Source organism: Chanos chanos, chromosome 11 (assembly GCF_902362185.1).
Source record: "Chanos chanos chromosome 11, fChaCha1.1, whole genome shotgun sequence".
In the NCBI taxonomy this organism is placed as follows: domain Eukaryota; kingdom Metazoa; phylum Chordata; class Actinopteri; order Gonorynchiformes; family Chanidae; genus Chanos; species Chanos chanos.
The window spans coordinates 22563608-22589342 of record NC_044505.1 but is presented as its reverse complement, the minus strand read 5'-3'; the positions used below and the strand labels follow the sequence as shown (position 1 = coordinate 22589342).

The following is a 25735-nucleotide window of genomic DNA, read 5'->3' as shown; positions in this document are numbered from 1 at the left end:
CAGTAGGAACGCTGAAGTGACGTAAGCCGGCAGACGGTGCAGCAGCTAAGAGCTGTTGTTTACGCCTAACCATGGATAGCTGCACATTTTTAAGTTCAAATTTAATTACTTTTAAGACATTTTAAATATCTCCAAAAGGGAAAAAATGCCATTACTGCGGCAAAAGAAATCGACAAACAAGACTACAGTATACACAACTTACCAGTTTTATTGAATTTGAATGACAGAAATATTGAGTGCACATTAGACATATAACTGCCTTCTCATTAACGAAAATAAAACTGTATGGCGACAGTACCTGTACAATGGAAAAAAATGTCCCCCTGCATTTATGCATTTACCACCGCAATAGCAGTGAATGACTCGGTGGACATAGTAGTTTTCGGGTGCTAGCATAGCGCTTGTGCCTGACGCTTGCTCGTAGCATCGTGTTTAGTTTTTTTTTCCTTTTTCCCCGCCGCAGCCCTCAAATCGTAGGCTGGATAAACATTCTTATTTTAGGTTAAAATCTGGATCACAGCCACACAAGCGGACACACAAGCACCTGCCGAAGCGGAGTGTACGCTACCTCTTCAATAAAAAAATATACATTGGACGTTGCAGAAATGGTCATTGTTGGGAGATATAAAATACCGGTAAAATAAAACATAAAAACCATGTCTTTACCGGTCGCAATCGTCGTATACCTGCGTCTGGACCAGTGGCTGTACACCTATGTCACAAGGTTCCTATTGCGCTGCGAAAGTACCTACCCTGAAGTAGGAGCTAAAAAAGCCCCTCAAAACGGAGTTCTTAGAACTATAATCGTTCTAGGTTCCTGCAGTGCGAACACGCGAAAAAGGGGGTACTTTCTCCGACAGTTCTAAGAACTATGGAAAAGTTCCTCCGGTGCGAAAGCGCCTCTTGTGACCTAGGCGTACAGCCATTGGTCCAGACGCACGATGATTGCAATCGCCATTTTTAAAGATCCGTGCAAAATATAAAGTCTTAGAACGTATTACATTTAGTTTTTGATACGATTTGAGGGCTGCGGCGGGGAAAAAGGAAAAAAACCCAAAACAAACCAAAAAAAACACGATGCTACGAGCAAGCGTCAGGCACAAGCGCTATGCTAGCACCCGAAAACTACTATGTCCACCGAGTCATTCACTGCTATTGTGGTGGTAAATGCATAAATGCAGGGGGACATTTTTTTCCATTGGACAAGTACTGTCGCCATACAGTATTATTTTCGTTAATTAGGCAGTTATATGTTACCTAATGTGCGCTCAATATTTCTGTCATTCAAATTCAATAAAACTGGTTAATTGTGTATGCTGCAGTCTAGTTTGTCGATTTCTTTTGTCGCAGTAATGGTATTTTTTCCTTTCGGAGGTATTTAAAAGGTCTTAAAAGTCATTAAATTTGTACTTAAAAATGTGCAGCTATCCATGGTTAGTCGTTAACAACAGCTCTTAGCTGCTGTACGGCCAGCCGGCTTACGTCACTTCAGCGTTCCTACTAGTGGTGCGAATGCAAACAGAAAAAAGGCCCTAGAACGTATGTTAGTTCTTATCAAATGAGACCCTAGAACTGTTCGGCCCGAAAGCGCCTAATGGCGCATGCATTCCCAGAGACGGCGAGTGAGCGAAGTTAGCGAACTGTCAGGATGAGGACTTCGTTTTACTCAGAGTCGAAGTCATTTTAGATAGGCTTGGAGATATTGTCCGTGTCTTCGGTAACGCCCAACGCCCAAGGTAAAGTGGGAAACGAAAACGCAATGCTGGTTTGTCTTTGCATTTTCATTATGGCAGATACAGCGCGTTCATGTCGAAAATTAAATGGCAGGATATGTGCGCACAGGTTTTGAAAAAGAAATGTCAAACCGGGGTTTGAACTTTCATTTTGCCGTTTTCATTTTGGCATGGATAACCTCCCGTACTAACTATTTACTGGCTGATCAATGAGAGAGAACATTTCGTGAGCAGCTTTTCTAAAAGAATTACTTTAAAGGATCTGGATTTCAAAAGTCTGCACTTAGAAGAACTAACGTAGAAAATGTAGCTTTTTACCTCAAGTTAACAATTCTCATCGGACTCGTCGCCTGATCTGAATTTAACAAACAGACGCCAAGTCTCAACTGTAGAACTACGGAAGCCCGTTCCCGCCACATTACAATTTTTTTTTTTTGCTTTATTGCGACCCTATTTTTCGCAATTCCGACTTCATTTCTCAGAATCCCGACCTTATTTTTTAGAATTCCGACTATATTTGTTGCAATTCCGAATTTTCCCTCGTCTGACTTTTTTACACAATCAGGCAGCGTCGAGGAAGCTAAAGTAAGATATGTTATACACTTCATGCAATGAGCAGCTTACCAGTAGCAAAACCTGGCCTCGGTAATAGGCTCCGTCGTCCAAACACCCAGTACTTGGTAGTTTTGTCGAAATCGAAATTTTTTTATACGAAAAATGGGAACAACAGCCCGATAATTATCCTCCAAGTACCTTACCAGAGCAAACTTTTTTCCCCTGTGAACTAAGGCCAACTGTAGGCTGCAACTGTAAAGCTGCGTTTTAACTGTAGAACGAAATTAGCGGGTTTTGGTTGTTTGCCCTCGTGGGACATTACAGCTAGGATTTTTGAATTCACCAATCAGATTACTCAAGAGAAGTCACGCCCCGTTCCCAGGTCTCTCTTCAGTCAAGACAGAGGACAAGCTGATCGTGTAATCAAAATGCTTGCTCTGATGTAATACAATTGTTTCAGTAAGTAGTGATCATGTCCAAATAAACAGCGTGTGCACTTCCACTGCGTGAAAAGAGGTGTATCCGCACTGGAATACTCCTGTATATTCCCGGATACTCCGCAGCATAGAATACTCCTGAATATGTGCCAGGTTTGGGGGTCTGCCTAGAGCCCATAGTTGCCATGGTGAATAATCCCTTGGGGGTGCTTGCAAGGGAACATTTGCACTTCACACCTCGGGCCACCAGGCATCCCGCAATTGGTCAAAAGTCTTACTTTGGATTGGTTGAGCAATGTCTTGCTTCTCCTCTAAAACCCTTCCCCATTGGTCTATTGTGCCCCCCCCCCCCCCCCCCGACATTTCATATGGCTTATATTATAAATATTATTGTTGTTATTATTATTAATATTATCAATACTGGTGGTGTTGTTTTATGTTCATAGGTAGATTGTATAGATAGTCTGGAAGATAGATGGTCAGCCATGGTTTAAAGGTTAGAGAACCGGGCTTGTGACTGGAGGGTTGCTGGTTTGATTTCCAGGCCCATCATCCACGGCTGTGTGCCCTTGAGCGTGCTCTTAACCCCAATGGTCACCAAGGAAAACTGCTCCTGTGTCTGGTGTGTGTTTACTACTGGTGTGTTGGATGGGTTAAATGCAAAGGACATGTTCACAGTGTGTGTATGCAATCACTTAAACTTAACTTAAACAAAAATGAATTACACAAATTTTATTATAAAGAAAATACAGTATAATCTAAATTATAAGGCATATTGACACACACACACACACACACACACATATGTGTATATATATATATATATATATATATATATATATCAATGTACAACATAGAATATAATACATTAGAAAGAATATACTATAATATCATAGCATATAATATAAATGCTTTTTGGGAACATAAATGAAACACTAAATGTTGAGCATTGCCAAGAGCAACCCAGCTTCTGAGGTCTCCATTGCAAATCTATCCGCACCAACTCGTGCATGGTGATACACAACATAGTTTTGGTCTTTGTCCAGTCTATTCTGTAGCACCCCACACAGTGCAGACAACTCTGTGATGGGAGGACCCACGCTGGCCTTCCATCCAAGATGGCGTCCTCCTCTTCAGAAATTATGCAGTTGTAGCACAGTGAGACATTATGTAATCCGTCTTTCTTTCAGTTCAGCAGAGGAGTTTGGAGTCGACAGCCCATATGTCTATATACTTCGTACAGTTCTTGTTCTTTATTACCAGCAAGTTCATTGGCGCCCAGTAGGTGGCAGTGTCGCACTAGGTAGTGCTCCGTGTTGCTAGTCACGGGGTATCGAACAAATTCACTACTATGCTGAGATTCTCCGTGTTAGCTCTATGCTAAGCACTTGTGCAGCCATTCACCAAGTTTATAAAATATCTCTGTGTGTATTTTCAGGTGAGCTGGTGATGTTTGAGTGAACTAATTTACCGTGATGGTTTGGTAATCCTTGTTTGTGTTTACCGTGTTAAACTACGTTAAATGTTTTCTAGAAGGTACCGTATTGATTAGTACAGTAATTCTCGGGCTGGCGGCTAGCGCAAGTGTGAAATGAATGAAAATGGCTCGTGTGAGTGTACATTTCATTGTGGTGAATGAGAACGTGAGTGAATATGTGTGTTTTTCTTTCATCTGTTGGATAATAACTGTGCAAAAGACCTGTTATTTTGTTTGATGAATGGTGTCTGTTTAAAACTAATGAGAAACAAAAACCTGTATTTAACAGAAGTAACGAATTCATTACTATGCCGAGATTCTCCGTGTTAGCTCTACGCTAAGCACCTGTGCAGCCATTGATCGAGATTATAAAATATCTCTGTGTGTATTTTCAGGCCTTTATTAAATCATTAAATATGTTGCACCAGCACAACCGTTGGCCTTGTGTTTGAGTCCGCTACACAGTCTTCCATATGGCAGCCTCTTCCTCAGTTTCAAGAACACTGGCTCTGGCCTTGTGCAGCTGCAAAACAGTGAAAACAGAAATTAGATCACTGAAAATAGCAAATGGAGGAAAAAGTCGAAGAACTACTTGGGAAATGATTATGTTTTGACTTACTCTTCTCCTCCTTTGCCTCGTTCGAGCGGCGATCCTGCCCCCCTCTTTGTTCTCCAGATTCTCTTCTTGGTTCATACTGTAACTCGTTCCAGTAATCTCAATAGGTCTTGCAGGATGCTGGAGAGAAAAAAAGTGGAGAAGAAAGGAAGATTGATTAAAAGTTCGTTTAGGATTCCAGGTGCTCTTATGAAACAATCGCCATGATATAGCCTACCAACAACACGTTGTGTTACCTTGTCTGTGGATCATATCTGTGCGTGTTTTCAGCATTATGCATTCTCCGCACAGCTTCCTATAGAAGCAAAATTAGTACAAAAGTTACATTCAACCACATTAAGGGATAAAGCAGATGAACAAATGCGAACGTATCAGAGTGTGCGGCAGTCGAAGACAAAAGCCAGCAGGCTACAGAAATAAACTTACCGAAACAGAGTTATTTCCCGCTCGTCTTCTTGTTTGAGGGGCAGATTACTCTTTGATGTCTAACTCGATCCTGTCCAACCGCCGAATAATATTCTCCATGAACGTTTACTGCTGTTCAGATATCTTCTTAAAAATGCATTTAACGGGGACACCAGTTATTTGTTATCGTTCGGACTCGGCGTTGGAATAATTGGATATTCCCGGCGCACTAGCCTCTCCAGTCAGCCGTCCGTTCGAAAACTCAAGTGTTCTTTTTCAAGCCATGTTCAAAATGCGCACTATCAGCAGAATACGGAGTACAACTTCTGTAATCCTTTTGTGATTTGCGTCTCCTAGATACAAGTAACTCCTTCCCCAAAGCAAATGTCGCGCTGCAGTTGCATACACTGCTATTGGTTACTGTCAGTCTACAAACAAATTAAGGTGAATGCGGTGCGAAGTTTTTTGTTTACAAATGCTGGTTTATCACATCATAAAGTACGGAAGCCATGAGATGCTGTGGATTTATATTTGATTTCTCGTGATAACGTGTTATTTTTCTTTGTTTCCTCCGACATCTCGAGATGTCGACTTATTGATGTCATTATCACGAAATGACGAAACTAAATAAACAATTCACCGTTTTCCCGAGAAATCGCATTAATTATGTCAGTATGACGGGAAAACAAAGTTTCATTATTTCGTGATAAAGACTTAAATGCTGAAGATCTCGAGTAAACACAGAAGAATAACGCGTTATGACGAGAAAACGGAGTCAAAATTTGAATGTGAACTGATGGCATCTTAGGGCAAAACAGCCCCTGCTGTTTTGTCATTCTTTATATTGTCTACTTGTTGTGTTCTCTGCTGTATTGTTTGTAATTTGCCCACTGGGTTGGCACCTATTGCACACCTGGCTGGCCTAGAAGGGGTCTCCTCTCTCTGTGGTCCTTCTCAAGATTTTCCCTGGCATCTGGGTTTTTTGAGGAGTTTTTTCGTGCTCGCTATGAGGATCGAGTCAGGGGGTGCCACCCTGCTCTGGTTGTTTTAATCCTGTGCGCATGTAAAGCCCTTTGAGACTGTAAACTGTGACATTGGGCTTTAAATAAACTTGAACTTGAACTTGCAGAGTAGCCTATTGTTGCATTTCTTACGGAACCAACAACTTACTAAGCTGACCTCACGCTGACAACTTCAGGCCATCGGAATATGTGACCCCACTAAAATATGGGAGGAAATGTCTGACACACCACCCAAACCATTTCAGGTGACTTCTTTTACCTCCCCAGGACTGCCCAAAAACCCGTCATCACTCTGGTCAACGGCCTGACCTTGGCACCAGGGGTCACATATTCTGACAGCTGTCATCAGAATATGTGACCCCACTGTAACTTGGAAGAAAATTCCTGATGCACCACCCAAACCATTTCAGGTGACTTCTTTTACCTCCCCAGGACTGCCCAAAAACCCGTCATCACTCTGGTCAACAGCCTGACCTTGGCATGAGGGGTCCCATATTCTGACAGCTGTCGTCAGAATATGTGACCCCATTATAATACGGGAGGAAATGTCTGACACACCACCCAAACCATTTCAGGTGACTCTGCCCTTCTCATGTATAACTAAAACAATTTTTCCACAAATGTAATATAAATGCACCATTTAGTACCACTGCATAGTGCAACAGACATGTTATGATATTAGTAAAAACAATGCTTTCATTTACAATGAGGTGTTTTAATGTTTTGTTACAAAAGTTTTGTGATACAAATCATATAATGATAACGCAAAAAATCTGTACAACGTTAACATTTTAATCTAACTTTAACTTAACAATTTAACTATAACTTAATATTACTATAACTTAACCAATAACTTTAATATTAAACATCAGAAAGGGAGGGGAGGGGGAGATCAAGATCGGCACACCGCACAGCTGTACGACTTCATGGGGTCAGGCCTTCCAACACACTGCATGTGGAACCACCGGTCACACATGTCACACTGGATCTGTAACAACAAAGGTCATAGCAAAAAGCAACATTTTCAGGGTGAATATCTGAGATACAGTACAACATATAGCTATGATATATATATATATATACAAACACACACATATATGTGTGCGTGAGTGTATATATATGTATGTATGTATATGTACATACATACAGTGATGGAGTGCCTTATTTTAAAAAGAGCTTTTTTACCCAAGTAGTTGACAGTGGTTTTCTCTGTTTCTTCCTCACTGTCTTTCCTTGCTCCTCCACAGTCACTTTCTCCCCACAATAGTGGCACAGTTCACTCAGGTCATCATTGAAGACTTATCAATAAATTGTATCAATGTATTGTTGTGTTTTCACACATACACAACATTCACGCAGGACACAGAAATAAAGTTGACCTTGACTTTACTGTATCTGTCTCCTTCAATCAGCCATTAACAAGGACTACTTTCTATATGTCAGTTAACATGTCAATGTGCAGTTTTACATAGTATCACGGAACACAAAATAGTTCCTTCAGTATCAGTGACTAAGAGTAGTTCTTACATGAACATAACATTAATCATTTAAGAAATGTATTATATGATTATTATATGATTTCATTTGAGAAGGTCAGAGGTTCCTCTGCAAGTATTTTCTCTGCATACTAATATGACATAAGTTTAAAAAACTCATTGGTCAGTGCATAGTGCAGCTGTAACATATAAACCACCAAACTGTTGATGTAAGAGAAACAAAAAATGTAAACATTTTTTTAAATACTTTACAGGTATGGTAAAAGTAGACATAGTATGACAGACAAAAACATAAACTTACTTTCAGGACAAATACTCCACATGAGGTGGCATCCCTTTGCAGACTGTGTGGGTCTGTGCTGGCTGTCCACCTGGATACCTGGCAGCCTCGTTTTCTGATGAAGGCTCCTCCCCCCTCCCCGGAGTCATGCGATTCCGTAGCCCACTCTCTTTTACAGTAAACAGTAGCCTAGTCACCTTATTATTTCACATTAATGTATTACTTAAATGTTAATATGCGTGCGAACTTTAGTAACAAAGTAACACACATATTTCCATCATCCCCTGCACACAGCACCTCTCTAGAGATAACCTTTTTCCCACTCCCTTTTCGTTTCATTAAAATAACAGAATGTAAAAGACCAGAAGCGTTCAAATACTGCACTAAATGCTAGAATTTAATGTGTAAGCTATGCTAAAGAGTCGGGTGACTTAGTTAATGACCCCCTCCCCCTCGGCGTATATATATATATGTGTATATATATATATATATATATATATATATATATATATATATATATATATATACGTATGTATGTACTTTTTTTTTTTTCGTATGCAGGGTATTCCCTTAACTAGCTTATTACTCTTTTCTGTCGTGCTAATTACATTACCAATCAAGCAGAAGTTCGAGGCTTTCCTTTTCAGGATGTAAAGCCGATGTTTATCGGCATCTTTGGGATATTCCTCCTCAAGAAGATATTTCTTCAGTTCCGCAAGCATTTTCTGATCCATTATGCGCAGATATAATTAGGATATTATGCCTAACGAGATACTGTAGCCGATATGTGATAATCACTAGCGAATGTACGCTCTTCAAAGGTCAAGTGTCGTCAGGACATGACGTCATCCGACTTGAAGCGCGTACGTTCTACAAGGTAAAAGAAGTCATCTGTAATTGGGCGGTTGGTGTGGGGTTACAGTGGGGTCAGAATATGTGACCCCTCATGCAAAGGTCAGGCTGCTGACCAGAGTGATGACAGGTTTTTGGGCAGTCCTGGGGAGGTAAAAGAAGTCACCTGAAATGGTTTGGGTGGTGCATCAGGCATTTTCTCCCAAGTTACTGTGGGGTCACATATTCTGACGACAGCTGTCAGAATATGTGACCCCTGGTGCAAAGGTCAGGCTGTTGACCTGAGTGATGACAGTTTTTTGGTCATACATGGGGAGGGCAGATGAGTAACCTGAAATGATTTGGGTGGTGTGTCAGACATTTCCTCCCTTATTTTAGTGGGGTCACATATTCTAACGACAGCTGTCAGAATATGTGACCCCTCGTGCCAAGGTCAGGCTGTTGACCAGAGTGATGGCAATTTTTTTTAAGGTAATTTAAATAGTGAGTTATGTGACTGCACTTATTGTATCTTCCCAATAGTTAAATAGTTTCTAAATAGTTCATTGCACATTATCAGCCCAAGTGCCATTGCTCTTAATTCTGGATTTGCTGTATCTAAAATAAAATGTATGTGATACCTGAATCTGGTGATTGTGAGAGTCAATTTATTTTTCATTCATACTAAAATATTTGCCTTTACTAATTTGCACAATGCAATGTGACAATGTCTAGTTAGCTAAATGTTAATTTACCCGTTGAACGGGTCACCTTAGCCATCATCGCAACCATTGCCCCCCCTGAGAGATTTGGCAGGAGCCGCCACTGCAATAGGTGCCAACCCAGTGGGCAAATTACAAACAACACAGCGATAATGAAAATGAGAACACAACAAGTAGACAATATAAAGAATGACAAAACAGCAGCTGGGGTTGACGATCAACAGAATTAAATCAACAGCATTTAATCTGACAAGCAACTAAGCCTTTATTATGGAAGCCCTAATATGCCATCAGTTCACATTTAAATTTTGACTCCGTTTTCTCGTGATAACGCGTTATTCTTTTGTGTTTACTCGAGATCTCGAAATAACGAAATTTGTTTTCCCGTGATAATGACATAATTTACTCGATTTCTCGGGAAAACGGTGAATTGTTTATAGTTTCGTCATTTCGTGATAATGACATCCAGTCGAGGAAACAAAGAAAAATAACACGTCATCACGAGAAATCAAATATAAATCCACAGCATCTCATGGCTTCCGTACTTCATGATGTGATAAACCAGCATTTGTAAACAAATAACTCCGCACTGCATTCACTTTTGTTTGACTACAGTCTACAGACTTAGGTGTAACACCGGTCTACTAATAAGCGGCTCATCTGATCATTATCTCTCTCACCTGTTTTCACCCGTCTCCTCCTTGTATTTATATCCCTTGCCTCCAGTCTGTCTTTGCCAAAGTCTTCACCTCCGTAGTGATTACGTAGCGTGTCCTTTGTATATCTGTAACTTCCTTATCGTGTTCCGTGTTTATGTTTTACTTAGTACCTGTTTATTATATCTACCCGTCTGGAAGACATTAAACTTTTCTTTAATTACAACTGCTTTTGCGTCCTGCCTAGTAGGTCAAACCAGCACGGCGCTTCTAGTAAGACGCCACAGCGTTTAAATGACCGGCGCTCGGCGCTTCTAGTGTTAATGTGAACACAATATTTGACATTTCAAAAGAAGTAGACAGGCAGGAACGAAAATCGGACATATGTAAATAAATAAATGAAAGAATAAATAAATAAATAATCGGAAATGGTCGTTATGTCCCGCGGTGTAAATGTAGCTACATGTTTATGTGGTAATGAAGTCACAAGGGAAGTCATCAGATATCTGAAACATTTGCTTTGAATTAAATGACGATGACAAAACACGACATACGTTGTTCTGTTTAATTAGCTGAGCTTGTGTATTGGAGTAGGAAGGTTATTTTAATGGAATCGGAAGTTTTCTTATTAGCACGATCAAAGCAGTCCATGTCGAATGTAGCTTAATGCTGGTGAACGTCACACATTCCCTTTGTCCATTTTTATTTTGAATTTCATCGGCTCCTACCAAAAAAAAAACACCTGTCTTCATCGTAATTACTGAAAGAACACTATTGAGGTTGTAGGCATTTTCTATTTTTGCGTGTGTGTGTGTGTGTGTGTGTAGCGGACTCAAACACAAGGCCAATGGTTGTGGTGGTGCCACATATTTAATGATTTAATAAATGTCTGAAAATACACACAGATATATTTTATAAACTTGGTGAATGGCTGCACAAGTGCTTAGCATAAAGCTAAAACGGAGAATCTCATCATAGTAAAGAATTCGCTACTTCTGTTAACATTCAATACATGTTTTGTTTCTAATTGGCTTTAAACAGACACCATTCATCAAGCAAAACAACAGGTCTTTTGCACAGTTATTATCCAACAGCTGAAAGAAAAAGACACATATTCACTCACGTTCTCACTCACCACAATGAAATGTACACTCACACGAGCCATTTTCATTCATTTCACACTTGCGCTAGCCGCAAGCCCGAGAATTACTGTACTAATCAATACGGTACCGTCTAGAAAACATTTAACATTTAACACGGTAAACACCAACAAGGACTACCACACCATCACGGTAAATTAGTTCACTCAGACATCACCAGCCCACCTGAAAATACACACAGATATATTTTATAAATTCGATCAATGGCTGCACAAGTGCTTAGCATAGAGCTAACACGGAGAATCTCATCATTGTAATGAATTCGCTCGATACCCCGTGAGTAGCACCACGCGGAGCACTACCTAGTGCGGCACTGCCACCTACTGGGCGCCAATGAACTTGCTGGTAATAAACAACAAAGAACTGCTGAATTTAAAGAAAGAACGGATTACATAATGTCTCACTGTGCTACATGTGTTTTTAAAATGTTCGTGTGGAAGACGCTGTGATGGTGTGCGCGTGCATATTTACCTGACAGCTTAAAAACAAAAGTGTTAAAGAAGTTGTTATGTATTTGTTATGAATGTGCAATGCAACTTGAATTTATGGAAGACTGTAGCCAAGCGATTAAAAAAGCAGGGAAATAAATTGATTCTGATAAAAAAAAAAAAAATCGTTCTTATTTGTTTGTTTATTCACCAAGTGGTTATTCTTCCGCTAAAAAACATTCTAAAACTATATGGAATTAAAGGTGATTGTGACGTGACGTTAACATTCTATTCTAGAGTTCGTAATAAAGCTGTAGGCGATGAAAAGTGCATAGCTTTCAAGATCGAAGCAAAACGTTTTATAGAAACAGAGCGACTTCAATCGACGGACACGGTGCCATTCATTTACTGAGAAATAGGTAAGGTCTGTTTGACGGTTTTTACTCAACACGCTGTGAAATCTATCTATCTATCTATCTATCTATCTATCTATCTATCTATCTATCTATCTATTTATATTGTCCTATCCTAGATGCCAAAATCGCAACTTATAATGAGCTCAGGAATTATTAGTGACGTTTCCCTTAATGAAGACATGGAAAAAACACAGGTGAGGTCGCCAGTTCTTGTTGACTTATAAAGCAGAAGTAAAAGTATTTTAGACTTGCTAAGAATCAGTACAAAAGGTTGAAGTTTTCTATTGATCTCGCCAAGGTGCTAGCCTCCCCAGTGGCCGTTACTGCAGCCAGAATCAATTCAAAGGGGCTGAAAGACATGCGCACTTTCGCCGACCTTTTCAAACCAGCAGCAGACGGCCAGAGACCTGAAGTAAGTTATGACACCACGGAGATATGCAAACTCATTCACATACACACACACACACACACTCACATGCACACATGCACCCCAAACCAGGTTTAACATGTTTATATTCATATATAATCTGTTTGTTAAAACTGCACAAGTAAATATAGTCAATATAGTCAATACAGTTGAACTGACCCAGCTTATCACAGTTTACTGCACAGCTGGACAAGAGCCTGAGTGTTCTTCTCTCCTCTCATTCTCTCAGTTCACCAACTTTGGCACACAGCAGGTGCCCACAGACGTTCCAAGTGAATGTGTGACTGAAAAAATGGAAGGGAAAAAGACAGTCCTGAAGGAATGTGTCACAGGCTATGGAGTGCACCAAAAAACACAGGTGAGGTCGCCCATGTGCAGTGACCAGCGGCAAACAACAGTGTGTAAGACTTGCAGCTGAGAAGATGAGGTTATAAGTTGAATTTTTTGGGACTTTTCAGAAGCTTCTCCATAAGGTGAACATCATCCTGGACAACGTGACGGCCAACAAATTTGAAGAGTTAATGGTTCGTCTGATGGCCCTTTCGGTGAACACTGAGGAGAAGCTGCAAATGCTGGTGGCTGTCATCCATGAGAAGGCCATGGAGGAGACAGCCATATGTAATGTATTTGCAAAAATGTGTCACTCCCTGGCTAAGGTATGTTTTGTAATAGGAGATAGACTGTAATGTGAACTTGCTCCAAGTCCTGCATGTATAAATATGTATACACAATCACACAAACAGGCATACTACAACCTCTATAGGAGTCTACAATTGCATATAACTGCTTTGCTTGAAAATTGGATACAAATATTGAATCATTCTGATTCATGTGACTAAACTGACTCAAAGTGAAATCATGTCGGTGTGACATAACCTTCTTCTACCATCTGTTTTGAATGTGTATGAAGAGTTTCAGAGTTGAAAGTTTTTAGCAGTTTTGTGATTACATATGGGTTCAGGAGTGTACATGTATGTGTAATTGATGTGTTTTTCCTAAGCATTCACCTCTCTGTGTATCTCTGTGTTCAGCATAACTGGCTGCTGCCCAGGTGGGACCATGAACCCAACGGCATTCAGGCCGAGTCGTTCAGATCCGTGCCTTCGCCAGCACGTCTGGAACAAGACTCTCTGAAGCAAAAAGCAAACATATTTGTCTCCACCATACACTTGTTCTCCGTCCTGCATATTCCTGTCTCTCATTCTGTCTTTGTATATTGCAGCTTGAAGTACCTGTGGCCTACCAGCCCGGGAGGTCGGTGACTTTCCACGGACTCCTCCTGAGACGATGCAAGGCGGAGTTCGAAAGGGACGAGGTCCACGACCCGGTCGTGATGAAGAAGAAGAGGCAGCTGGACTTGGCAACAACGGTACCCGTCCTTAAGAACGCTAAGACGTAGAGCTCAGTCCTTGTTAAAAGTCCAAGACTTAATGGGGGACTTCAGTGATATGACTTTTTGAGACTTTGTGGATGGTGTTGAGCCATTTGGAATGATGGTAAGTGTTTGTGACACCCTGCTCCTCTTTCTCTCCCTCATCCTGACTCAGGCACACGAGCAGGAGCAGCTTGAGAAGGACCTCGCAAAAGCTAAAGAGAGAGCTCTCTGCCGCTCCACCGGAAACATCAGGTTCATCAGCGAACTGTTTAAGATGAACATGATTTCTGAGAGCGCGGTGCTTGGATGCGTGGTGAAGCTGCTGCGGAGCCTTAGTAAAGAGAGTGCAGTGTGTCTCTCCACTTTGTTAACGGCTGTTGGCAAAGACCTGGACACCCCAAAAATGAAGGTAAGTGACCTTTGAGTTATGACTAGTACAGAGGTGTGAGGGGGATGGTAAATATTAGGTGTTTGGCATCTCTCTTCGTTCATTATCCAGAAAAGATGGTGCAGAAGTTGTGGTAAGCACCTTTAAGAATTTTTCCTTTGAGTTCATTTCTGACACATTATCTGCCCTAAATCTCTTAAAGTCAAAGTCATTCTAACCATAAGATGAAAATTGCTTGGTGTAATGTGCTGATTGCAGAAACATTATTCCTTATGGTATCTTTGTCTAAACGGATTTGGTAATAATGGCATTGCCTGGTTAAGTCATTTGTAATATATGAGATGATATGAAAATGGAGAACCAACCATGACCTTGTGTGACCTCTGTTGAACCTCAATGGACAGCCCCAGATGGACTACTGTTTCCACGTCATTTCAAAAATTCCGAATGACGTGAAGGTGCCATTGGAGACACGCATCATGCTACGTCACGTGATGGAACTCAGACTGGTGAGTGCGTGTATGGGGGTGTTAGTTGCAATTGTAGCATGTGTTCTACAGTTTGTATAGAAAGTGTATTTATTCTGGATTTAGGATTACATTTAGGTTTAAGAATATAGATTGAGATGCTTATGTCAGCTGCCTTGCCTTGTGCTTGAATCCCTCTGTTTTTGTGTGTCCAGCATTACTGGATTTTGCCCAGAGAGGAGGACACCCACTGCTCTGTTCAGGCCCTGGAACCTGAACCCGCTCCAAGTGCTGTGGAAACCACTTCTCCCTGCAAGGAAAACTGTGCCCCACCAGCTCTATCTGCTAAACTCCTACAGACTGCAGCCAGTGACTCTTCTGAGTTGAATGAGGCTTCAGAGAAGTTGCTGAGTGGTGCAGGGGACTCCCAGGTCAATTCCAAGGGACCTGAGGAGAGTCACAACTTGGCTGAGCTACCTAAGGAGAAATTAGGGAGACAGTTAGCTGAGGTGAGATATAAAACTTCAGAAATGGACAAAAAGACAGACCTGCTCTCTTTCTCTTTGTCTTTGGCATTTATTAGCAATATGCGTCTGTGTGACAGGCAAAGTGTCAGTAGACCCTGTACATCTTGTAACAACTTTATATTTAGACAAGCATATTTTATTGTTGTAGAGCAGTTGATAGCATTAGTTCAGCTTGTTGTGGTCTGGTAACTTTTAAAGATAATGAGATCAGTGCCAGCTCAGGCCTTTCCATCACCTGTTGACTTGGTCGTTGTGATTGGACAGCAGCTTGAGTGTCATGTTTTTCTCCTCTCTCGCTCTCTCAGTCTAGCGAATTTACTCTGCAGTACAAACAACCGCTCAGTATCATAGCCGAGAAATCTTCGGTTGAAAAGATACGGCTGAAAGAGGCAGAGAATGCCTGGAAGCCAGCCAGGAAGAGGCAGCCTGGCAATATGGATCCAGAGATCCAGGAGACACAGGTGAGGTCGCTAACACACAGTGACCAGTGACTAACAGCTGTGTCTGTAAGAGTGTGTCAGACTTACAGCTGAACAGGCAAAAGTTCCAATCTGAATTTTGTTTGTTTCTTCATGGCCGTTCAGGAAGTCCTCCGCAAGGTCCGCGGCATCCTAAACAAAATGGTGCCGGAGAAATTGGACAAGCTGGTGGAGCAAATGGCCCACCTCCCCATCAACAGCGAGGAGAGGCTCCAGAGTGTGGTGGACATGGTCTTCAGCAGGGCTGTGGAAGAACCTGGGTTCACTGCGCTCTATGCCAGCATGTGCCACTGCTTGGCTAAAGTAAAGTGTTCTTGTATAAGAAGTACATTTGTAGTTTTTACTAAATTGGGGCTTAAATACGTCTCCTTGCCCCATAGACATTTTTGAGTTATAGCAGTGGTCCATTTTGTCTTATTGCCGTTGTTTTTTATGATTTGTAGAGAGGAAACATTCCTGTAGACTGTGCTTGGACTCTGTCCTGCATATTCCCCATCACATTTTTTTGTCTTTTTCGTACTGCAGATAGAAGTGCCCATGTCAGATAGGCCCTACAGCACTGTGACCTTCCGTAGACTCCTGCTTCGGCGCTGTAAGGCAGAGTTTGAGAAGGTTGAGATGCACACCTTCTTATCTGATAAGGTACACAGGCAGTTAGAGTCATCAGCATTGGTAGCCATCACACAGTGAGAAAACATACACCTTAGTCCTCATTAAAAATGCCTAGATGTGTCAGGAAATGTCCCATCAGCACTGAATTCCATGTCTTTTTGCTCGATCACCTATTCTGCATGCTGTATTTGCAGACTGAGGTATTTGAACTATTGGAATATTTTGTGAAGCTTTCTGACATATTGCACTTCTCTCTCTCTCTCTCTCTCTCTCATGCAGGCTACAGGGGAGCAGACAAAACAGGGGCTGGCAGAAGCTAAAGAGAAAGCTTGTCGCAGCTCCATTGGGAATGTGAGATTCCTTGGTGAGCTCTTCAAAGTGAAGATGGTTGCCAAGCTGACTATTTTGGAATGTGTGGAGAGGCTTGTGGAGAGGTTCAGTGAACTGAGCCTGCAGTGCCTCTCCACGCTCCTGACCACGGTCGGCCAGGAGCCTAACGATGGCAAAATGCAGGTAAATCACTTTTAGGTTATCGCTGTGACTGATGTGTGAGAGACTCAAATTATGTCTATTTGACATCTCATTCAGTTCAGTATAAATCAACACTGACCAGTTTCTCTCTCTCTCTCTCTGATATCTGTCTTCTGTCCACAAATAGCCTCAAATGGACTTATATTTAATGTCCATTGAAAAAGCTGTAAAAGAAGGCATGCCATCATCACATGTACTCCACCTGCTGCAGGATATGATGGAGCTCAGAGAGGTGGGTATGTGTGTTAAGTCACAGAAGAAGAACTAAAGTCTATTTTAATACATTTTAATGTTTCCCTTCACGACTAAAAATAACAAAGTAAAAAAAAAAGTGAAAGTTCCTGTCATTATATTCTGCCAATATTAAGAGTCATTTCAAATGCAGGCAAACAGGTTGATATTTCACTTCCAATGACATGAATCCCTTTCTTTGTGTTTGTGTTCAGTGAAACAGGGTGTCACACAGGCCAGCTCTGGGTTCAAAGACTATCAAAGTCCATGAGGGGGCACAGTGGCAGCAGTAGGATCAGTCAGGGATGGCTCATCAGAAAGGAGTCTTTTTCTCACTTTTTGTTTTTTTTTTTTGTTTTGTCTTTTTGTCAGTAAACAAGCCAACAAGACCTGACAATAAAATACCATATTAAAAAAAAAGGTTTAACAAGGATTTAATTAAGGAAGAAATAAATTAACTGTGCAACAGGTTTCCTCCAGTTCGCCTAACCTGCATGTCTTTGGACTGTGGGAAGAAACCGGAGCTCCCGGAGGAAACCCACGCAGACACGGGGAGAACATGCAAACTCCATGCAATATACTTTTACAGTAAATTCATAGAACACATATACAGGTGTCATGGAATTGAAAAGAATGGAGGCCTGATCAGCTGTAGCACTGTGATTTATGGACCATCACTATGGTATGGGCAGCATTATCAGGGAAGTAAAGAATGTCAACAGTCACTCCTCTGACAACATGACAGTTGACAAATTGACTCTGTATAACAAGTGACCAGCTGAATTTAGAGCCCCTGAATGTCGAATCTTTGGTTTTTTAGATGACAAGGACAATATCTCCAAGCCTGTCTAAAATGACTTCGACTCTGAGTAAAACGAAGTCTTCATCCTGACAATTCGCTAACTTAGCTCACTCGCCGTCTCTGAGAATGCATCCGCCATTAGGCGCTTTCAGACCGAACAGTTCTAGGGTCTCATTTGCTAAGAAGTACGCCCTGGGGAGCTTCCCCTAGAACTGCATACGTTCTAGGGCCTTTTTTCTGTTTACATTCGCACCACCAGTAGGAACGCTGAAGTGACGTAAGCCGGCCGGCGGTACAGCAGCTAAGAGCCGTTGTTAACGACTAACCATGGATATCTGCACATTTTTAAGTACAAATTTAATTACTTTTAAGACCTTAAAAATACCATTACTGCGACAAAAGAAATCGACAAACTAGACTACAGTATACACAATTAACCAGTTTTATTGAATTTGAATGACAGAAATATTGAGCGCACATTAGATAACATATAACTGCCTCATTAACGAAAATAAAACTGTATGGCGATAGACCCAGTCCAACGGGAAAAATGTCCCACTGCATTTATGCATTTACCACCGCAGTAGCAGTGAATGACTCGATAGGCATAGTACTTTTCGGGTGCTAGCATAGCGCTTGTGCCTGACGCTTGCTCGCAGCACCGTGGGGGGTTTTTTTTGGTTTCTTTTTTCCTTTTTCCCCACCGCAGCCCTCAAATCGTAAGCTGGATAAACACATTCTTATTTTAGGTTAAAATGCCGATCACAGCCACACAAGTGGACACACAAGCACCCACCGAAGCGGAGTGTACGCTACCTCTTCAATGTACAAATATACATTGGACGTTGCAGAAATGGTCATTGTAGAGAGATATAAAATACCGGTGAAATAAAACATAAAAACCATGCCTCCCCTCCTACAATTCCAGACATTTTAAGACATTTTTAGACATGAATATCAAAAACTAAATGTAATACGTTCTAAGACTTTATATTTTGCACGGATCTTTAAAAATGGCGGCTGCAATCATCGTGCGTCTGGACCAATGGCTGTACGCCTAGGTCACAAGGTTCCTATTGCGCTGCGGAAGTACCTACCCTGAAGTAGGAGCTAAAAGAGCCCCTCAAAACGGCGTGGATTACCTCCCGTAGAACCTTAGCGCAGCTGAACTGAACTTTGGTGCAGCTGAACTGAACTGCAGGATAGCGGAGAGTCTGGCATTTTCTCTGATTTGCAGACGGGGGGTGCCGCTATCCTTTTGGGGGTGTCTCTGCCTGAAAGGAGGAGACTCTCCTTAGAGTTTGGGAAGTATTAATTTGAGCTCGGTTGAAATAGTTTTACATAACTTTTTCCCATTAAAGAATAGTAAAATTACGTCCGCATACTCGAATCTATGGCATTTTATGCTCCCGAACAAGACCAAATATGGTTTCTTTACCATTAAAAACCGCACAGTTACACCGATGGTCATACAATTAGCTGCTCATGACTTGGCTCCTGGTTACTTTTAAGTTTTAACATTTGAGTATACGAACAGTTATGATTCGATATGCGCATTTAACTGATAATATTGTATGGTTAGTTTCATTATTCTTTTGTTCTACATAGTTTGTTCCCGAGTGGAGCCATGCAGATGGGGCCTGTGACATGGTCTGAATTCTATTCTCACAGGAAAACTAATCTCCCGAGGTGATCTAGTCTCCCTCGCAATTAAACCTTATCAGCATTTGACCAAATGGTCTGGGGGCTGCTGCGCTAAAACATCGAGCCTGGCATCTGTTAGGTGTTACCACGAGTGGTTTCTGCTTTGGTATGCAATGGTCCTACACACAGGGAGGCCTGGGCCATAAAAGGGAGAACTGGGATCAAAGGGGATAGGGATAGAGAGGCAGAGTGAGGGTGATAGAAATAGATAAAGAAGGGTGAAAAAGAGGGAGAGAGTTTACACAACAGCAACGTTAATTACTAAGGAACACTTGAGGTTAACAAATGTCCTTTTCTTTCTGAAAGCTGCGCAGTGTCTGCCTGACAATGTGCAGAGACTTTTAGTGACGCAGTTAGTGAGGATGACCAGGAACTGACTGACATTAGATACAGAGTGACCAGCAACTGACTGACATTAGATACAGAGTAACCAGGAACTGACTGACATTAGATACAGAGTGACCAGGGACTGACTGACATTAGATAAAGGATGACCAGGGACTAACTGACATTAGATACAGAGTCACCAGGAACTGACTGACATTACATACAGGGTGACCAGGGACTGACTGACATTAGATACAAGGTGACCAGGGACTGACTGACATTAGATACAGGGTGATCAGGGACTGACTGACATTAGATACAGGGTGATCAAGGATTGACTGACATTAGATACAGGGTGACCAGGGACTGACTGACATTAGATACAGGGTGACCAGGGACTGACTGACATTAGATACAGGGTGATCAGGGACTGACTGACATTAGATACAGGGTGACCAGGGACTGACTGACATTAGATACAGAGTGACCAGCAACTGACTGACATTAGATACAGAGTAACCAGGAACTGACTGACATTAGATACAGAGTGACCAGGGACTGACTGACATTAGATAAAGGATGACCAGGGACTAACTGACATTAGATACAGAGTCACCAGGAACTGACTGACATTACATACAGGGTGACCAGGGACTGACTGACATTAGATACAGGGTGACCAGGGACTGACTGACATTAGATACAGGGTGATCAGGGACTGACTGACATTAGATACAGGGTGACCAGGGACTGACTGACATTAGATACAGGGTGACCAGGGACTGACTGACATTAGATACAGGGTGATCAGGGACTGACTGACATTAGATACAGGGTGAAACGTTGTCAGGTGAGCCCATTTGGATCAGGATTTTTAACATGGGCTGATGGACATGTCTTACTTTACCTGGATTGTCCACAGGTTCTGTGGTGCAAACAGCTCCTCCCTCCATAGGAGCCTTGTGATGCTTTGTCAGTGGTGTGTCTCTAATGAACAAAAACTAACTGATCCTCTGTCAGTGGTGTGTCTCTAATGAAGACAAACTAACTGGAGTTGGTAGAGGTTTGTGTTTATTAGGTGAATATCCACAGGGGTCCTGTTAAGTTATAGTTGGGAGAGGAGGGACAAAGAGGGGACTGGGCTGGTAAACGGACAGGCACACAGGGCCAGAGAGCTTAGTCCACGGCCAAAGCCAAAGATCCTATTGGTAGACGGCTCATCCTGGGAGTGTGAGCCTTCAGTGCTGAACGCGTGAACAGAAGAGGGCTGTGAACTGTTCACTCAAATGGTACAAGAGGAAGCACTTAATGAACCCCGAATCAAAACCCCAAAACACACCCCAGCTTAAAACAACACAAAGCCAAGGGATGTAGCCAGGCGAGATTAAAAACACTGGTTCTAAGGTTTACGGATACATCAACCTCAGTAAATGCTACACAGAGAGAGGGGGAAAGAAAGAGTGAGAGGAGAGAGAGAGAGAGAGAGAGAGAGAGAGAGAGAAAGAATGGAATCACAATCCCAGATGCAGAATGAACAGTGGCCAGAACCTAAGATTTAATATTGAAGTTTGGTCATAAAAACAAGAGCTGACAGTTATTCATATTCGCTCACGTGCTTCAAATCTACATTTATTATCAGCAGACATAAATGCATCGTGGAAAATAGTTCTGCTTTTTGCTTTTGCTATGTATTATTTTTTTTAACTGACCTAAGTCTATCACTAACTGTTTAATCAAAGCACTATCATTAACTCATGAACAATAAACTTATTATTTAGTAGTAACAGTGACATGAATGAATCCTCTGTCATTCTAATGTAACCTGAGGAACAATGACATGACATGTGTACGTATCTCTTAACACTGAACAGGTAACCCACTGGTCCAAACTCCCACTGAACAGGAAACATACTGGTCCAAACTCCCACTGAACAGGTAACACACTGGTCCAAAATCACAACACACCTCAAACGGTCCTCAGTGTACACCTGTGCCTGTTCAGGTCAGCTGATTGGCTGAAGCTCTTCCTACACTGGGAGCAGTGGTATGGCTTTTCCCCTGTGTGAATGCGCTGGTGTGTTCTAAGACTTGATGACCAACTGAAGCTCTTTCTACACTGGGAGCAGTGGTATGGTCTCTCCCGTGTGAAGGCGCTGGTGTGTTCTAAGACTTGATGATCGACTGAAACTCTTCCCACACTGGGAGCAGTGGTACGGCCTCTCCCCCGTGTGAATGCGCTGGTGTCTTCTAAGACCTGATGCATCACTGAAGCTCTTCCCACACTTGGAGCAGTGGTATGGCTTTTCCCCCGTGTGAATGCGCTGGTGTGTTTTAAGATTTGATGCATCACTGAAGCTCTTCCCACACTGGGAGCAGTGGTATGGCTTTTCCCCTGTGTGAATGCGCTGGTGTCTCACAAGACCTGAATACTTACTGAAGTTCTTCACACACTGGGAGCAGTAGTATGGCTTTTCCCCCGTGTGAATGCGCTCGTGTGATTGAAGACTTGATGAATCACTGAAGCTCTTCCCACACTGAGAGCAGTGGTATGTCCTCTCCCCCGTGTGAATGCGCTGGTGTGTACTAAGACTTGATGACCGACTGAAGCCTTTCCCACACTGGGAGCAGTGGTATGGCTTTTCCCCTGTGTGAATGCGCTGGTGTGTTCTAAGACTTGATGACTGACTGAAGCTCTTCCCACATTGGGAGCAGTGGTATGGCCTGTCCCCTGTGTGAATGCGCTGGTGTGTTCTAAGACTTGATGACCAACTGAAGCTCTTCCCACACTGGGAGCAGTAGTATGGCTTTTCCCCTGTGTGAATGCGCTGGTGTGTTCTAAGACTTGATGACTGACTGAAGCTCTTCCCACACTGGGAGCAGTGGTTTGACTTCTCCCCCGTGTGAATGCGCTGGTGTCTTCTGAGGCTCTTCCTGCGTGAAGAGTGTGTTGTGTTCTTCCCTGTCACTCTCTGTTTAGGTGTTAGGGCTCTTCTGACAGGGGAGCTCTTTCCAAACGAAGAGCGCATTCTTTTCGTGTTGACAGTGGATTGTGCTGAAATGAATGTAATATCAGAGGATAACTGTTGTGGGCTCAGTGGCACTTCTGATTTAATCTCTCTGGTCTTTAGTAAACTCAGGGACTCTTCAGGATGCCATGTCTCAATGAGGTTTTGCAAGGAAATGTGGCCTAAACAAAGAGAGGGACATGTCCACAACAGGACCAGAAAACCACATCACAACCTGGACAAAAATCTATAAACAACATTAAAAGACCAAACTGACATTAACCTCAGCATCAATTTAAAGTACAACTAAACCATTCTCTTAAAAAAACAAAAACAAAAACAAACGAAAACAAATGCAGGGAATTGAGTGGGAAAATAGGGGGGAAAAAAATCATGTTACGTTGCTCAGGGGAAAATGTCTTGTCCCAGTGGCAGTCCGCTGGGTCGTCCTGGTCCTTGGTATATTCTTCTCCACACCAGACCAGCAGCTCCTCTCCAGCAGCGATGGGTCTACAGCTGCGGAACAGAACCCCCCCTTTGTACTGAAGAGCCACCAGATTCTGCTCTTCATCATTACGGGCACAGTTCACATACCTTAGAGAGAAAGAGAGAGAGAGTGATGAGGGAAAAGGTCAAGAGTGAGACATGAGGCAGATAAAGAGGTTTACATTGCACAAGAGAAAACCAAGTTAAGGCAGAAAATGAGAAGAGGAATGGATGGATAAGTGAAGTCATGGATAAGTTAAGGATAAAATTAAAGTCACGTCTCTAAATGGAGTTTTGACTCTGATGTAAGGGGACGCTCACTGCCTCTTATTAAACAAAACTCTTTTAACACTCATTAGACACATATGCAAATAACACATGACTGAACCAAATTTTACAATGAACAGGTGCCAGGAAAGATGAACAGATTTGGAACAGACTAACACAATTGGAATGCTCTAATAGAGGAGGAATCCCAGCAGTAACACTAGCTGGTTGGGTTGTTGTCACGAGATCATGTGGGTTTGTGTCCTGTGAGGGTCAAACAGACAAGTGTACACTCCCCACCATCTCACTCAGCGCTCTGTTCAGCATTGATGAGTGAATCCGGGAAACAGCACAGGTCTCCACCCCTGTTACGTTCCCATGGAGACGCCTGGGAGCTGGCAGGTGCCATAAAGTGGTAGTGGATGTGACATGTATCTGAGCGCTCTTCACACCAAACACTCCTCATCACTGGCAAAAATGCCCAGTGCCTCTGGCACCAAAGGATAAACTGTCCTCCTTGGACCAATCAGAGCTTAGTGTTTATGCCCAAAATGCCCACGTCCATATGTTGTCCTTACTCCCAGCTTTTCTGAACTGAATCAGTATCCTCATTAGCGACACTGAAGAATTGTTGACAGCTGAAACATTTCATTTTGTGATGAAGGTTTGGTTATGCAGCCTGCTTAATGGAGGACATGGTTCAGGATCCTTCAGTGTCATGCTGATAATGGCACATAAGATGCACCAGGTGTATCAGTGTGCAAGGAAACATGTGAGATTATGCAACATTTCAGCAAAATGGAGACCGATTTAATGAGATGATCTCAATGTGACTCATCTCTTTATTATTACTCACTATTATGTATTAGTCATTAGCACAGTTTGTTAAGATCTGCCCTTCTTCGGTCATGGACATATAGTTACTCATTTGTGCTGTAGACCTATTAGCACCTGTTGCCACCCGTAACGTTAGACATGTTTTACTGTTAGTCTGCGAATAAAATCCATGAATGTATTTAGTTACAGCGATTACTGTACAGGACAAACAGAAAAGTCTTACAGTTTGGGCAGTAACACACAGCATACTCAAAAGCACCATGTGAAGCTGTGTAAAGCTTAGCAGATATGTGAACTGGTCAGAATGTCATTGGGTGGGACATGCCATTTAGGGGTATGGAGATCTTCGCCATTCTACTATTTTTCTTTCTCTTTTAAACATCTTATTTTTGTTTTACACTGTGTGTGGATTTAATGAAGAGGTTTCACACCCCCTGTACTAAGAGCTGATTACTGTGTGATACAGAGAATGTGAAAGCTCCAATCCTGAGGTCTGAGGGTCTGACACAGTCTTACTCAGGATAATTCACTTTTCACTGACACACTGATGATATGAGAAACTTTGGGACTGGGACAAATAATTGGTAAATTAATCAATGACTGAGTATGTTACTGAATAAACTCAAAATAAACCACGTAAAATGGAAAAATAATTAACTAAACATTACGCCTGACTATTTTTGTCTTTCAGTTGTAGATGCAATTATTTATGTTCACATTTAATGTATTAAATATCACTCTTTCATTCATTAGTGCACCCAGTTTCATGCATGAGGAAATAACAAGAATTGTTTTATGTATGTCATCTCATCTGATCCCTCTCGTGGGCCCACCACCTGCGAGGGGAGAAACAGGGGCTGGGTGCGATGCCACGCGGGTGGCAGGATGGGGCGAGGGCCCCAGCGGACTGGAATTACGGTGCAGAAACTGGCTTTTGGTACGTGGAATGTCACCTCTCTGGCGGGGAAGGAGCCGGGACTAGTGCGGGAGGTGGAGCAATACCAACTAGATATAGTTGGGCTCACTTCTACGCACG

The 25735-nt window shown here is 42.2% G+C and overlaps 1 protein-coding gene across 1 annotated transcript in view; it reads right to left on the bottom strand.

Moving 5' to 3' along the window:
- LOC115823849 (uncharacterized) overlaps nt 1-25735 on the bottom strand; it is a 664236-nt gene that overhangs the window by 568631 nt on the left and 69870 nt on the right. Inside the window, 2 exon segments of the mRNA XM_030787872.1 lie at nt 22099-22239; nt 22241-23023. Of these exon segments, the coding sequence (XP_030643732.1) occupies nt 22099-22239; nt 22241-23023 (924 nt within the window).